Source organism: Trachemys scripta, chromosome 7 (assembly GCF_013100865.1).
Source record: "Trachemys scripta elegans isolate TJP31775 chromosome 7, CAS_Tse_1.0, whole genome shotgun sequence".
In the NCBI taxonomy this organism is placed as follows: Eukaryota; Metazoa; Chordata; order Testudines; family Emydidae; genus Trachemys; species Trachemys scripta.
The window spans coordinates 86,925,430-86,941,366 of NC_048304.1; the positions used below are offsets into that span (position 1 = coordinate 86,925,430).

The 15,937-nt window shown below is 41.5% G+C and overlaps 2 protein-coding genes across 6 annotated transcripts in view; one reads left to right on the forward strand and one right to left on the reverse strand.

The window, feature by feature from the left end:
- P4HA1 (prolyl 4-hydroxylase subunit alpha 1) overlaps positions 1–15,937 on the reverse strand; it is a 62,040-nt gene that overhangs the window by 45,762 nt on the left and 341 nt on the right. For 4 of the 5 annotated variants that reach the window (XM_034777939.1, XM_034777938.1, XM_034777937.1 and 1 more), the window contains exon 2: positions 449–565. In XM_034777939.1, the coding sequence (XP_034633830.1) occupies positions 449–536 (88 nt within the window). In that variant the 5' untranslated portion in view covers positions 537–565. Of the gene's footprint in view, positions 1–448; positions 566–3,122; positions 3,258–15,937 lie in introns of those variants that run through there. The other variant, XM_034777936.1, reaches the window with a different exon arrangement.
- Positions 15,681–15,937, forward strand: part of NUDT13 (nudix hydrolase 13) — a 40,959-nt gene continuing 40,702 nt past the window's right edge. Inside the window, exon 1 of the mRNA XM_034777941.1 lies at positions 15,681–15,801. Coding sequence (XP_034633832.1) covers positions 15,698–15,801 — 104 coding nt within the window. The 5' untranslated portion in view covers positions 15,681–15,697. The remainder of the gene's footprint in view (positions 15,802–15,937) is intronic.

Here is a 15,937-nt window from a genome sequence, read left to right on the forward strand (position 1 = left end):
CAAACAGGCAGCTGAACCGCTTAATCCTAGAGTAAATACTAGTTTAACAAATGCTTCATACAACATTAAAATATTGAGAGGGATAAAGATGGGATCCTGAAATGCTGGAATTGTGCGTCCTAATCAAGAGTTATTTCATTTACTCAATTCACAAAAAGTAGCTCAATCCAAACTATGGTTTTGAATCCAATATCTGTAACAGAATACAATGAATGTGTATCCTGTTCTCTTGTCGTCATTTTAACAACAGAACTGATTTGAATGAAGATTTTCCCTCAAAAAGATAAAAAAAGCAATCAGGACACTTAAAACTACTGGTGCATTTAGAGCTATGCTAATTAATAGAGCACACAGCTTCATCTTTAATCACATCATTGCAGAGTCCGTTCTGAAAGTTGGGAGACAGAACTCTGCAGTTATTCACTGTACATACAAAAGCAAATCTCACCAATTGAAGTGAAGAAGTCCATATGGGCATAAGAATGAGGCAGCAGAAAGCTCAGAACTAAAGTACACCAAACCTTTACAGATGCCATAGTTCAATAGCTGTTGCTTCAGCACACACCTACAAGAGAAATACAGTGATTACTTTTATACACCATAGCATTTAGCCAGATTTTATTTCCACTTCAGATAAAGTGGTTTTTTTATTCACACACAGAAACCAGTTTCACCTGAAGTTTGTAAGGGGTTACAGTTCTATTAAACAATTCTTCTCCCTATTAACACATTACCCTTTTGGAATTATTTCCCTCCAGGCTGCAGTACTCTAAGAAGTGGAAATCTTCCCAAAGGACTGACAACATTCTGCAAACAGCACTTACTTGTATTGCTCCATTATACCGTAAAATGGAGACGAGAGAGACACCAAAGAGGCATGTTTTCACAAAGCAGTCTTTACCTCTAAGAAGTCTCAGCAATGTTGAAGGCAGTGCCACCATAATACAATAAAAAGTTTTTTAAAGCCCAAAAATAAACAGAGCTAGACTGTGAGGAATCAAAAACAAATCACAATATATTGCATCAAAGTTGATTTTTCCAGTGTAAATACAAACATGAGACTGCAAGAGAACCCACATTGACAAATTCCATTAATAAATAATTGGTTACCCATCATAACGTCTATACTGTATGCCTTCAGAAATGTACTACTTATAAGCCAGATGATACAGTAGCCTATAGAAAAGCCTGTAGTGAGTAACCGGTATTTCCTCCCATGAACTGTTGCCAGAGTTTTATAGCCTTTCAAAGTCCCAGACTTTCACCAAAGCCTAAAATTTTCTCCCTACAACTTTTCTGTGGGTTCAGCTCAGGAGAGGAAAAGAGAAGGCTTGGGAAAAGAGAATGTGTGTTATCCTCATCTTTCAGTATCCAGTAGGAACACCACTAAAAAACCCTAGTCCTAACTGCATTTACCATTTCCACAGACCCTCTCCTCTGTGAAGCACAGAAGAAGCCCAGAGCAGCTGACAGCGACAGAGGCAGCACTGGCAATAGTGAGCTACTATCAGAAGCTATTGGATAGCTATGAGGACCCCAGTGCACCAGAGCAGCATGGGGACTCCAGACCCTCATCTCCTGTAGAGCACCTGAGATCTACATGGATCTATGAGATTTCGGGGCTAGAATGGTTGACGTTTCTACTAGAGCTGGGGAAATTTTTTTCAGACAAATAGATTATTTGTTAAAAAAAACAAACACAGTTTCAATCAACTCAAAAGCATTCATAAATTTGATCCGATTAGCTTCATGTGGGAAAAAGATTTTAGGGACAGCTTCAGTGGGGGAAGAGGGAGAGAGAGAGAGAGAATATGACTCTCTAGACCTGAAGAAGAGTTCTATGAAAGCTGGAAAGCTTGTCTCGCTCAACAACAGAAATAGGTCCAATAACAGATATTACCTCACCCATCTTCTCTCTCTGAAGCTGGCCCTTAAAAGACGACTGAAGTGGACCTTTCTGATTTGCTGATAAATTCTGAGCACTTTTCAAACTGAGTAATTTCCCTGATTTTTCACTTCATTGGCCAAACCAAAAAATAAAATATATATATATACATACATACACACACACACACACACACCCCCAGTTGGCTCTGCTAACAAGAATAAGCATTAGTATAAACGGTCACTACTAAACACCTGTTCTCTAACCAACTTGCAGCAAGTACACAACCTACTATGAGAAACAGTAAACTGAACCTGGAAAGTAAAATGGAAACTACACCTGTTTACACCCAGTCTGAAATTATCACCAGGGTGTAATTCCCCTGAAGCAGATGAAATTAGTTACATCAGAAATTAATATGCTCCCCAAATGACCCAGTTCCGTTCTCCTTTATTCAAAGGAAGCTGCATCCACTACTTGGGACCCTTAAGGTGCCAAAAGAAAGTCTTCAGAGGAGAAACAGATAGCCTGGACTGTTAGGGTACATTTGCACTGTAGCTGGGAGCATGCCTTGCAGCCCAGGTAGACAGATTTATTGTGCTAGCTCAGAGTTAGCATGAAAATAGCAGTGTGGATGTTGCTACACAGGTACTGATTCAGGATAACCACCGAGCTCAGACAGGTTTGGACTTGGGCAGCTAGCCCAAGCCACTGCCCATGCCACAACGTCTATTTTTAGCACGCTGGCTCAAACAGAGCTAGCAGAAGTCTTCCAAGACTGGGAGGCACACTCCCGGCTGCAGTGTACACATACCCTTAATGCAGGGGTGAGCAAATGTTTTGGCCCGAGAGCCACATTGGGGTTGGAAAACTGTATGGAGGGCCGGGTAGGGAAGGCTGTGCCTCCCTGAAGTGCCTGGCCCCCACCCCCTATCTACCCCCTCCCACTTCCCGCCCCCCCATCCAACCCTCCCCCTGCTCCTTGTCCCCTAACCACCTCCTCCCGGGACCCCACGCCCCTAACTGCCCCCAGGACCCCACCCCTATCCAGCTCCCCTGCTCCGTCCCCTGACTGCTCTGACCCCTATCCACACTCCCACTCCTTGACAGGCCCCCCGGGACCCCCACGCTTATCCAATCCCCCCACCTATCCCCTGACTGCCCCCCAGAACCTCCGCCCCATCCAACCGCCCCTTGGGACCTCCCCACCCCTTATCCAACCCCCCAAACCCCTTACCATGCCACTCAGAACCGCATGTCTGGCAGCCGCGCCGACCGGCTGGCCGGAGCAAGACACGCTGCTGCTCTGCTCAGTAGGAGCAAGCAACCTCGCTGCCCAGAGCGCTGCCTGTGCGGCGCTGTGGCTGCGGGTGAGCCTCCCCGGCTGGAAGCTCAATGGCTGAGCAGGACGGTCCCGTGGGCTGTAGTTTGCCCACCTCTGCCTTAATGTGACTGCTGAACTTTATTTCCAAGAAAGTTCAAGCACCTCCCACACATTCAACTGAAGCAAGCAAATAAACCTGTGCATTGACTACAAAGCATAAACAAACAATTCTACTACACTATAAATATTTGCTAACTTTGAGTTAACAGTACTTGGGATACAATGAACTATCATTACACTGTATATTCAGCAAAATACAAGAACAGAGCTTTTTGTAAGTTATCTACTTCAAACAATTTATCGGAAAGGATCAGATGCGTCTCCTATGCCGTGCGCATGAGCTGAAATTCTTCCACAATGTCAAACAATACCACAATGAGGTCTTAGAAACTGCCAGACTGATGTACTCTAGCATCAAAGTTTTCCCCCTTCACCTTATCTCACAGCTTCTTCTAACAGTGTGGCAATCTCCCAGAAAGCTTCTGGCCCCAGCTGCAGTTGTATCCACTCCCTCCAAACCCTCTCTCTCGACCATCCCATACTCTTTTCATTGCCTAGATGGAGTCTTTCCTGGCATCTGCAGAGAGCTCTGGATCCTCCAACAACTTCTATTACCATCCCAGAAGGCTTCCATCCCTGCTGGAGCTCAGATATTCGGAGAAAAATATTTTACTTACAAGTTTTATAAGTTATATATGGTTTAAAGCATTCAAAATCATGTTTTGTCTCCACTTCTTCCATTCCTTCTACATACTACTTGCACTAGGATTGTAAAACCCACCACAATTCCACCTACTCCCTCCTCCTGTTCCCCAGGAATATCAGAGGATACTTTAAATGTTAGGTCAAATAAAAATAACCTCTCTTCTTCAAAATGTGTTGGGTGGGTGTATAGTTGGAAATATACATGCATACACACACACAACCCTCAGAGCAAATGACAAACTATTAAAAAAAAGTTGAATAGAAACTTTACTTTTCTCCTCCTTGCCATTTGAAACTTCCAAGTCCTTCAATTTTCTTCTAATTGAAATTCCAGACAGTTCTACATTTTTCTCCTCTAAAACAGCTCCAACTAAGATAGCAACCATCTCAAGACCACAAGGCATCCTCTGTAAGCAAACAGATTTTCTTTACAACTGTTAAGTACTGCTCCTAGAGGAATATGGGTGTGGGTTTTTGTTTTTAAAGAAATAGATACCACACTTGGCTCTGCATCTCTCTTCCCAAACAGAAGAGTATTACATTTTTTTAAAAGGAGTTATATAAATATTCACTCTTTGTGCTCTACAGACTGATGGGAGATTGCAAGAGAGTTACTGTCAGAGTAAATGTGCATAAAATTTCCGTGGGAGAGTAAAGGAAAACTAAGTGACCCTGTGAACAAAGTAAAATTAAAGCAGCTATAGGCATACTAATATAATGCCATGCCAATTATTCATCTTGTTTAACTTGTCTTGTGGCCTGTTTGTTAAGCTCCCAGTGTGCTGCTTAGTTCCTCCTGTTAAAAATGTAGGTGTGCTTTAAAAAGGCATAATGCACAAAACTGCTATTCAGATCTCCACAGAGGACTGTCAGAAAATCCTGAGTTATCTAACCTGATAATCAGGGTTCAGCATTTCACCAGTTATACTGTGCAGCTTTACTAAATACACTGGTAGAAAATACAGCATAGTGGAGGGGGGGGGGGGGGGAGCTGTTCACTTCTTGTTGAAGCGTCTCAACTAGGGAGGTTTGTGCAAAGAAATCCTAATTTCTCTAACTGAATTAATGGTTACCAAACATACATCTCAGAATGTAGATTAGTATAGGTACCAGAACTTTAATTTTGAAGTTCTTTCAATCATGTAATTCTTCAGCAACCAGTTCCCAAAAGATATACTGTTGTGGTAAGTATGGTCTTATAAGCAAGGATCCAACTGCAACACACCAGTTCTGGTATCCACACCTTACTAGTTATATACCAACACAATCTGATCCATTTAAAAAACACAGATATAAAAGTTTAGGAGGTTGTTTATGGTCTTATATGTAGCCCAATGTGCCAACAAAGGGTCAGCTTTTTCATCAACAAGATAAGTCTTTCACCAAGTGAAATTTTTATCCAAGGCTTTATTTTTGACCCTCAGTGTGCCCACATTAAAAGAAACTAAGCAAAATGTGGCCAGTTAAACACACTTCCTGCTTTTCCAAACTTGGATTAAACCTTAATTGTAATAACTGTTGGGAGGAGGCAGAGTTCCACAAAATCCTCTTCCATCTGATCACTCAACTGTTTTTAATAGTATTTTCTTTGGAGCACTTGATCAGGCCTCCACTTTCCTAACATCTTTGAGAGAGAGGAGGCTGGAGTTAATTCTTTGCTTACTGGAAGTCAAATAATGCTTTTCACCCTATCAGTGTTGAATTTTTGAAGATGTGCAATAAGGTACTTATTTAGCCCAAATCACTGTATTTATCCTCACAATACCCCCATGTGGTAGGGATAGTGATATTAGCACCATTTTACAGTTAGGCAGAAAGTCTGTCTACACATGTAGTTATTCTAGTATAGCTGGTCTGCTTTAAAATTCATGTCCTATCTTACTCTAGTGGTGCTCAAACTTTTCCAGTCACTGGTAAAGGGGGGTGGGGGCGTAATGGAATCGGTCCACACACACCCTCCATTACAGCACAGCCAAGGCTTCCTCAGCAGCAGAGCTTGGGGCGAAACTGGTCTGGGGATGGAGAAGGAATGAGGGCTGAGCTGAGCTGGGGCTGGACTAGGGACAGAATGGAGCTGCAGCTGGAATCAGAGCTGATCTGGGGGAAGAAAAGGAGCGAGGCCGGAGCAGGAATGGGGGCACTCCCTCCTCGTCCCCACATGGGGGGTGGCCCCAGCCCCCCCCCAATAAAAAGGTTCCTCCGCCCTCCACACTTTGAGAACTGCTGCTACAGAATAACCTTATGGACAAATCTTAAGAGAAGATCATACAGGAAGTCTGTAACAGAGCAAGGAATTGAACCTGGCTCTTCCACATGCCAAGCTAATGCCCTAACCACTAGGCCACTCTTCATATGACACGTCATGCTGCAAAATTTTTATGACATCAAATTCAGGACTTTAACAATACAGTATGATACGCTTACGTTGGCTGTTCAGCATCTGAAGGCTGAGAATCAGCTATTTAAAATAGTAATAAATCTAACTCCAGTGAACTTTCCTGATATGAAGAGGCTAAAAAGAAACAAGTCAAATGAGAAGGAACTCTTTAATATTTGCGAACATTGAAACTGGGAATCCCTCCCCTTCCTGAAAATAGCTAAATTCAAATTACATAACATACTTGGACATACCCTAAAAAGGAAAGCTCAAGAGAATGGAGACAAGCTTTAGAACTGCTAAGGAAAATACTGAGGTTGAGATGAGAAATGACTGACAAGAAGCTGTTCAGACAGAAGAAGAAAAATCCTTTACTAGTGGAATTCCTAAAGGCAGTAGAGTTCCATGAACCACTGTGTACCACTAGGCAATTATAAACTCAGAAGTGTGAATTTTCAGACAAATAGTGGAAATCACAAGCCAATAAATATCACATAAGAATCTTAGTACAGAAGTTCTAAAACCCAGTTATCTGAACTCTCTAATATTAAAGAGCTGTATTATGAAGACCAATTTAAATATCTACTTTTCACACAGATGCAAATGAGCAGAACATATATGGGTAAATGTCTCCTCTCCTAAACACTTTTTTTCCTTAACTAGAAAATGTTTAGGACATTCTCTTTAACGACACATTTGTAACTGAGTTAACTCTTAGGTTTTTTTCCCCCTAGTTTTTGTTATTTATTTTAAATTGGATTTTGACAGTTTATGGTGTATAAAGAAGATGTGGCACAAACATTTTCTGGCTGCTTTTTACCTTGGAAATATGAAGATGAAGTCTGATCTCTGGTTTTCTTAAACAATTGGGAGGTATGACGACATTTATCAAGGGGCTCTTAATATTTTAACTGAAGAAATTAAAGTGTTGAATCTTTGTCAAAGACATTAAGCAAACGTTAATCATTGAAAGTGTTGAAAGGGTCAAAATCTGGAGGGAGCATGGTCTGTTATAGCAGAAATAAGTGAAAGAAGACAGAACTGGTGGGGAATCAAATCAGTATCTTAGATGACTGTATACTAATGCAAGAAATATGGGGAATAAGCAGGAAGAACTCGAAATGCTAGTAAATAAACCATGACATAGTTGGCATCACGGAAACTTGGTGGGATAATACGCATGACTGGAATATTGGTATAGAAAGGTACAGCTCGCTCAGGAAGGACAGGCAGGGAAAAAAAAGGAGGAGGTGTTGCCTTTTTGATTGATATATATCAAAAAGATACACACTTGGACTGAGGTTGAGATAAATAAGAGACTTGTTGAAAGTCTCTGGGGAAGGATAAAAGGGGTAAAAAACAAGGGTGATGTCATGGTACGGGTCTACTACAGACCACCAAACCGGGCAGAAGAGGTGGATGCGGCTTTTTTTAAACAACTAACAAAATCATCTAAAGCACAGGACCTGGTGATGACTTCAACTACCCAGACATCTGTTGGGAAAATAACACAGCAGGCCACAGATTATCCAACAAGTTCTTGGAATGTATTGGAGACAATTTTTTATTTCGGAAGGTGGAGACTGTTCTAGATTTGATTTTGACAAATAGGGAGGAACTGGTTGAGGATTTGAAAGTGGAAGGCAACCTGGGTGAAAGTGATCACGATTCTAAGGACTGGTAGGAGGTAGAACAGCACAATAAAGACAATGGATTCAAGGAAGGTAGACTTTAGCAAACTCAAAGAGTCAGTAGGGAAAATCTCATGGGAAGCAAGTCTAAGGGGAAAGACAATTGAAGACAGTTGACCGTTTTTCAAAGAGACATTATTAAGGGCAAAAGAGCAAACTATCCCACTGAGTAGGAAAGACAGGAAGTATGACAAGAGATCATGCTGACTTAACCAGGAGATCTTTAATGATCTAAAACTCAAAAAAGGAGTCCTACAAAAAGGGGAAACTCAGTCAAATTACAAAGAATAAATATAAACAAATAACACAAGTGTGTAGGGAGAAAATTAGAAAGGCTAAGGCACAAAATGAGATCAAACTAGCTAGGGACATAAAGGGTAACAAGAAAACATTCTATAAATACGTTAGAAGCAAGAGGAAGACGAAGGACAGAGTAGGCTCGTTGTTCAATGAGGGGGGAAAGACAGTAACAGAAAATGTGGAAATGGCAGAGGTGTTTAATGACTTTTGTTTCAGTTTTCACCAAGAAGGTTGGTGGCAATTGGACATCTAACATAGTGAATGCCAGTGAAAATGAAGTAGGATCAGAGTCTAAAACAGGGAAAGAACAAGTCAAAAATTACTTAGACAAGTTAGATGCCTTTAAATCACCAGGGCTTGATGAAATGCATCCTAGAATACTCAAGGAGCTGACTGAGGAGATATCTATGCCATTAGCAATTATCTTTGAAAAGTCACAGAAGACATTCCAGAAGACTGGAAAAGGGCAAATATAGTGCCCATCTATAAAAAGGGAAATAAGGACAATTTGGGGAATTACAAACCAGTCAGCTTCATGTATGTACCCAGAAAGGGAGCAAATAATTAAGAAATCAATTTGCAAACACCTAGAAGATAATGAGGTGATAACAGTCAGCATGGATTTGTCTAGAACAAATCGTGTCAAACCAACCTGATAGGTTTCTTTGGCAGGGTCACAAGCCTTGTGGATTTTTTTGTGGGTGGGGAAGAGAGAAGCGGTAGATGTGGTATATCTTGACTTTGGTAAGGCTTTTGATATTGTCTCACATGACCTTCTCATAGACAAACTAGAGAAATACAGCCTAGATGGAGCTACTATAAGGTGGGTGCATAACCGGTTGGAAAATCATTCCCAGAGAGGGGTTATCAGTGGTTGACAGTCATGCTGGAAGGACATGAGTGGGATCCCGCAAGGTCCGGTTCTGTTCATATCTTCATCAATGATTTAGGTAATGGCATAGAGAGTACACTTATAAAGTTTGCGGACAATACCAAGCTGGGAGGGGTTGCAAGTGCTTTGGAGGATAGGATTAAAATTAAAAATGATCTGGACTAATTGAAGAAATGGTCTGAAGTAAATAGGATGAAATTCAATAAGGAGAAATGCAAAGTACTCCACTTAGGATGGAACAATCAGTTGTACACATACAAAATGGGAAATGACTGCCTACAAAGGAGTACTGCGGAAAAGGATCTGGGGGTCATAGTGGATCGCAAGCTAAATATGAGTTAACAGTGTAACACTGTTGCAAAAAAAGCAAACATTCTGGGATGTATTAGAAGGAGTATTGTTAACAAGATATGAGAAGTAATTCTTCTGCTCTACTGTGCGTTGATCAGGCCTCAACTGGAGTATTGTGTCCAGTTCTGGGCACCACATTTCAGGAAAGATGTGGACAAATTGGAGAAGGTCCAGAGAAGAGCAACAAAAATGATTAAAGGTGTAGAAAACATGACCTATGAGGGAAGATTGAAAAAAATTGGGTTTGTTTAGTCTGGAGAAGAGAAGACTGAGGGGGAATATGATAAGTTTTCAAGTACATAAAAGGTTGTTACAAGGAGGTGGGAGAAAAATTGTTCTTCTTAACCTCTGAGGATAGGACAAGAAGCAATGGGCTTAAATTGCAGCAAGGGCAGTGCAGTTTAGGTTGGACATTAGGAAAAAACTTCCTAACTGTCAGAGTGGTTAAGCACTGGAATAAATTGCATAGAGAGGTTGTGGAATCTCCACTATTGGGGATTTTTAAGAGCAGGTTGGACAAATACCTGTCAGGGATAGTCTAGATAATGCTTAGACCTGCCTTGCGTGCAGGTGACTGGACTAGATGACCTCTCGAGGTCCCTTCCAGTTCTATGAGTCTAGGAAAAGATGACGGCTTGGGGATTTTTTTTTTTTTTTTTTTTTTTTTTTTTTTTTTTTAAAACAAAAATCCTTTTCATCTCTACTTTGGGCTGATCTACACACAAAATTATACTGAAATAAGGAGTGTGAATTAAAACTGATTTAGTTATTTCTGTGCAAGTATGTATGGATGCTATTTTGGAATTAAAGTAGTTAACTCTACTTTAGTTAAAGTTGGCAATTGACCAACTTTAACTAAAATCAATTCTAGCTACGTCCAATTTTGAAACAGAAATGTCTACACACAGACTTGCACAAAAATAACTAAAATCAGTTTTAATTCATATCGCTTGTTATTTATCATTTGATTATTGTAGCAACTACCTAGTGACTCTAGTCACAGGCTATGATCCCATTGTGCAAGGCACTGTACAAACAGTGAACAAAAAGATGGTCCCTCCCCAAGGGACTTACAGTCTAATTCTGACAAGAAACAAGATACAGACCAGGATGGATAAAGAGTTTTAAATCTGTTTTTATTTAAATTAAATTTAAAACTATTTAAAAGTAAATTTAAAATTGACAGTTATGTTAAGATCTAAATGTATTATATTAAAAGCATTCAAATTAAATAAAAATAAAAAAATATTGAACAGTACATATTTTCTGCCTTGTTTTAAAGCAAGTCAGACCACTGAACTGGTAGAAGCCACTGACTAAGCACCTGGAATCAGTTTGCTGCAATGCTAAACCAGATTTTCATTTCAGTTTATTCAACTCTCTCAGTGCAATAACTAGTTCATTCAGAAGTTAGAAACCAACTGAAAAAGCAGGAAAGTTTGTTTTCCTTTTCCAATTTATGAATAAAAACTAGTGAGGAGAGGATGAAATATACTAGTTCAATCCCTTCAATTCCCTAACAGGTAGTAGTTTATTTAATAAATTAGTTTTTAATGCAAAAAAATTTTTTAATTATTTTTCCTTACATATCCAGCACACTTAAGGTAATTTTTTTTTTTAATTAAAATGTTGGGTTTGTGCATTTAATTGAATTTCCATTCAATTAGAGCGTGGCACAAATCACAAATAAAAATATCAATCAACTATATAATTGCTTAAATAAATTAGTACAGCTATAGCGCATCTTCCCAGTTAGTAAAAAGAACAACCAAATTTAGTGTAAAGGCTATGGTTAGTTGCAAATCAACGTTATGATGGTTACCCACCAATGAGAAACTTTCTTTAGGAAAACAACTAAAAAGTACAAATGCAAAACTTGATTAAAATCGATTTTAAATCAATGTTTCCTGTTTGCGGATTCAAATCATTAAAATCAATTATTTAAAATCGCTTTGATTTAAATCAATCCACCCTGATATAGACTGCCAGGAGAGCACAAGTAAACTATGAGACAATATTGTTCAGCTGGATGCAGTCTGTTATTGAGCTTAACTACCATCATCAGCAAGGCAAGGGAAAGGACCCAAATAGTCATGCTCTGAATTTCTGTCGGGGGTGGGTGGGTGGGCGCAGCGGGGATCTAACCACATCCTGGATAAAAGAGGCGGAACTAAGCCATATAAGTAGACTGAGGCTTGGTCTACACTATAGAGTTTGGTCAACATAAGGCAGCTTACATCCCCAGCAGGAAGCCCTGGGGGGCAGCCAGGCTCCCGATGGCAGGGAGCAGGGAGCCAGGCTCCGGGCACAGAGCTGCATGTGGAGCACCCCCCCTCCCCCATCCCTCTTAAGTTGGTGGAAGCCCTCCTAGTGAGGACACGCACTACTGACAGAAGGAGGGTAGTCTGGGCATGAACCACCACAGTAATAAGTTGACCTAACCTGCCCTGAAAGAGAACAGCTGGAAAGAGACTGTGGAGGAGACAGGTCTCTCTGATGGAGAGGAGTCCTCAGCCAGGGCCTACATGGGTAAGGGAACTGGAGTCAAATACAGGAATAGCAAAAAACACTTAACAGTTTGGAGTTGAGCCCAGAATTGGCAAAGGACCTTTTGTTTAGTCCTGAACCCCAGAAGCGAACTGAACGGTTACATAACTCTGCCACAGGGCTGAGCCAAAAAGACCCAGTGCAGGAGTCTGGGTAAGAGACCGGCTGAGAGGGATCACTATGGCCAAGAAAGTGGCCACCAGGAGGGATTGCTAGCGGCCAAGTTTCCTGCAACTACTCCTGGGGGAATTCTGTGCCAAAAAAATTATGCACACAATATTTTAAAATTTTGCAAATTTTATTTGTCAAAAGAACACTATATAATCATGCCAGTTTCAATTATTTTCGCAATTTCAAAAAACCTGTCAACAGGTACATCTGTAACAACAGACAAAAATTCATATCTCCTCCCAGCCCAGCCACTCTCACCCCCTCATGCATCTCAACTCTAAGGCACCCCCTCGTGGCTGGATGCAGAGTTTCAGGTACTCCTGGGGGAATTCTGTGCCACTGCACAATGCAGAATTTGACAGAAATTAGTGTTATGTGTGCAGAATTTCCATTCCCCTGCCCCTCAGAAATGGACTGCACAGCTGCTGGCCTCCACTAGGGGCTGCTGGACCCAGAAGAGCCCAGCTTGCAAATAGAAGACCATGCCAGAGGGGAGGGCGAGGGAGCTGGAGGGTTCCTGGCAGCTGCAGTCCCCAGCATGCCCTGAAGGAGGTGACAGCACACAGGACCAGGACCAGCATCAGGCTGTTTCTCCCTCTGGATCCCTGGGCTCTAGGAGGTGAGAGTGTCTGGGCTGGGAGGGGGGCCAGGGGATCCCCACAGCTGGGCTCGGGGGAGGGGGAGAGCGGGGCTCTGCCCCCCCCCCCCATGACTGGGCTCTGGGGGGGGCGGGGGCAGAGAAACAGGAACTCGGTTGTCCTAGGGGTTTCTAACTCTCTGCTGTGCGTGTGTGTGTGTGTCTTATTTGTTACAGTCATACTTTGGTAAAGTATTTTGAAATAAATTACCAAAATAACTGGAATGATTATATACTGTTATTTTGACAAATAAAATTTGCAGAATTTTAAAATATTGTGTGCATAATTTTTTATTTTTTGGCACAGAATTTCCCCAGGAGTAAGATTTACACTCTGTCTATATTAGAGTAGTTACACCAATGCAAATCCCTAATGTAGCTACACTACACAGATGTAAGAGCATGGGTTATGGTGGTGCAACTACCTTGATCCAGTGTAGGATCTGATTATTTAACATAAGTATAAGCCCCATTTTAAAGCTATGCAGTGCATTATGGCTATGCAGGGGTTTGCATTGATTTAACTACACTAGTGGAAATCTCTCATATATAGGCAGGACCTAATTTGACAAAGGGATTCATAGCAAGCAGTGCAGAACAAACTATCTCCTTGAGACTGACTACATTGCTTCTGCAGACTCCCAGCCCCAAACTAATGGAGTGAGCAGGAAGGGAACACAGGGCTTCTTCACAGCAATGCACAGGCCTATTAGGCCACCCACCAGCTCACAAGTGGAAGTTAAAAAAATATATTTGTAAAACATTTGATGCATTTACTATAAGCAAACATCAGAGATTTTCTCGGTCATCTTTAGCTGGGTAAGTACAATAATTTGCTTCAAACCTTAATTTTTGTATATTCATACAACAGTATTACTAAAAAGGTACATCTAGTCTGATATTTTCCTCTGCCTTAGCTCCAAACTACATTACAGCCTGGTCTATACCTAAAACTTGGGTCAACCTAAATACATGGTTGTGTGAAAAACTTCACACCCTATGCGTTGTCCTTAGGCCAACCTAACCCCCACTGTAGACACAGCCAGTTCGATGGAACCATCGCAGTAGTGTCTAAGTTATAATGGCCTTGGCTACACTCGCGGATTCACAGCGCTGTGCTGTGAAGCGCGAGTGTAATCACACCACCAGTGCTGCGAGAGCTCCACCTCTGAGGGGAAGAGCTTGCAGCGCTGCGAGCGAGCGTGCAGCGCTGATTACACTGGCGCTTTACAGCGCTGCACTCGGGGGGGTGGGGGGGGGTTTCCACACCCCTGAGCGCAGCAAGTGCAGCACTGTGAATTGCCAATGTAGCCAAGGCCAATGGCATACCTGCGAGCTCGTCGGGGGTGCTTTAGTTATGCCAGCAGGAGAGCTCTTCCCCGCCAGCAAAGAGTGGCTAGGCAGGAGCTGTGCCTCTGTAAGATTCATAATGTAGACCCAGCCTTACAAGCAGAAAAAAAAAGTTGCCTCTGTAACCTACATCCAGTGCTAGTTTGCAAAGTACTGCATTACAAAGTAATGGTCAGAATGAATGAAATGGTCTTTTTCAGGATCTTAAACATGAAAATAAATTACCAGGCCTCTAGCAATTAAATTGCTTGCCACAAGATAAAAATAAATATGATGTATGCAAAGCTTCTACTAACCCAATCAGCTACATTTCATATTCCCACTTAAACATAAGCTAGAATTAAAGCTAGTTACATTTAAAATTTCATTTCTATTTTGCTTTTAACACCATATGTACATAACTGAAGTCTGTTTAAATGTACTTTTGTTCCTACAAAACTCAATGTAAATTCTATTTAGTCTCTGATAACTGAGAGGGTGATGCAACTTTAAACTTCTCAAAATAAGAATTGCTTAGACTAACAGTTCCTGATAAATCACAAATAGCTTGGAGTAACCTCTTTTTTTCAGAGAAAGACTCTGAAAAAATACTAGTGACCAAAAATTAGAAGAAAGCAATGGGATTTATGCAATGTCAGGTTTTTCACATCTGTATATTTTTTGATTAAACTGCATGCTCTTTATTCATATTATGCAACACTAACTGTAATAGGGGAAATGAAAAACTTCTTTCCAGAAGTTCATAAAGCAAGCAAAAGGTTAGTGAAAGAATGCTACTGCCACGTATCACTCCTCCCCCACTCACGTAATGGACATTTCATCTCTCCAAAGTTCTTTCCAATAGGAAACTCAAAAAAAGAACTACACCTCTTTAAAATAAACTAGAGAGTAAAAATTGTGTATAGTATGTAATCCTTGCTTGCAACAACTAATTCTTGATTCTCATGTCTTTTCCACTGACTCGCAAAGAGATCACTCTACAGAGTTCAGCATAAACACATATTTCTAGCATCTGATGCACAAATAGCCCAAAAGCTTATTACTACAAGTTTTTACCCCTTCTAATTTAAAGAAACTGCTTTAAACTGCCCCAATGCAATTCAGTCTGCTAAAGACTGGAACTCAGGAGTTACAAGGAAAACCCATCTGTGTAACCTCAGGCTACAGTATTCTTGTTTAAACAAATATATCCAATATGCACTCTGGTGCCATGACAATGGGCACAGGCTAAGAATATAGATGGCTAATCCATTGCATAACTGCACTTGACTAGAGAAGAAATCTGATCCCATTTCAGAAGTAGCAAACACGTGCTCAACCCGATCAATACGCAGAATAATCTGCTGCAAATATGCTTCCTTCATGGAAAGAAGATTCGGGATCAGCGGGAGGTTCTAAAGTGGGTGGATGACTTCATCTGCCCGGACACCCCCTTCCAGCTGGGCCCGAGGAGGCTGCTGGCGCGGCTCACAGCCCAGAAAAGACCCTCGGACCAGCTCCGGACCGCACAGGTTCTCTCGGGCCGCGAGCTCTCGCCACTTTTAACACCCCACCCCCGCTACTCCCGGTCCCCGGTGGGTCCGGCCCGCCGCAAACCCCCGCGGGTGGAGCAGGCGCCTGACGGCAGCAGGCGAGAGGGATAAGCAG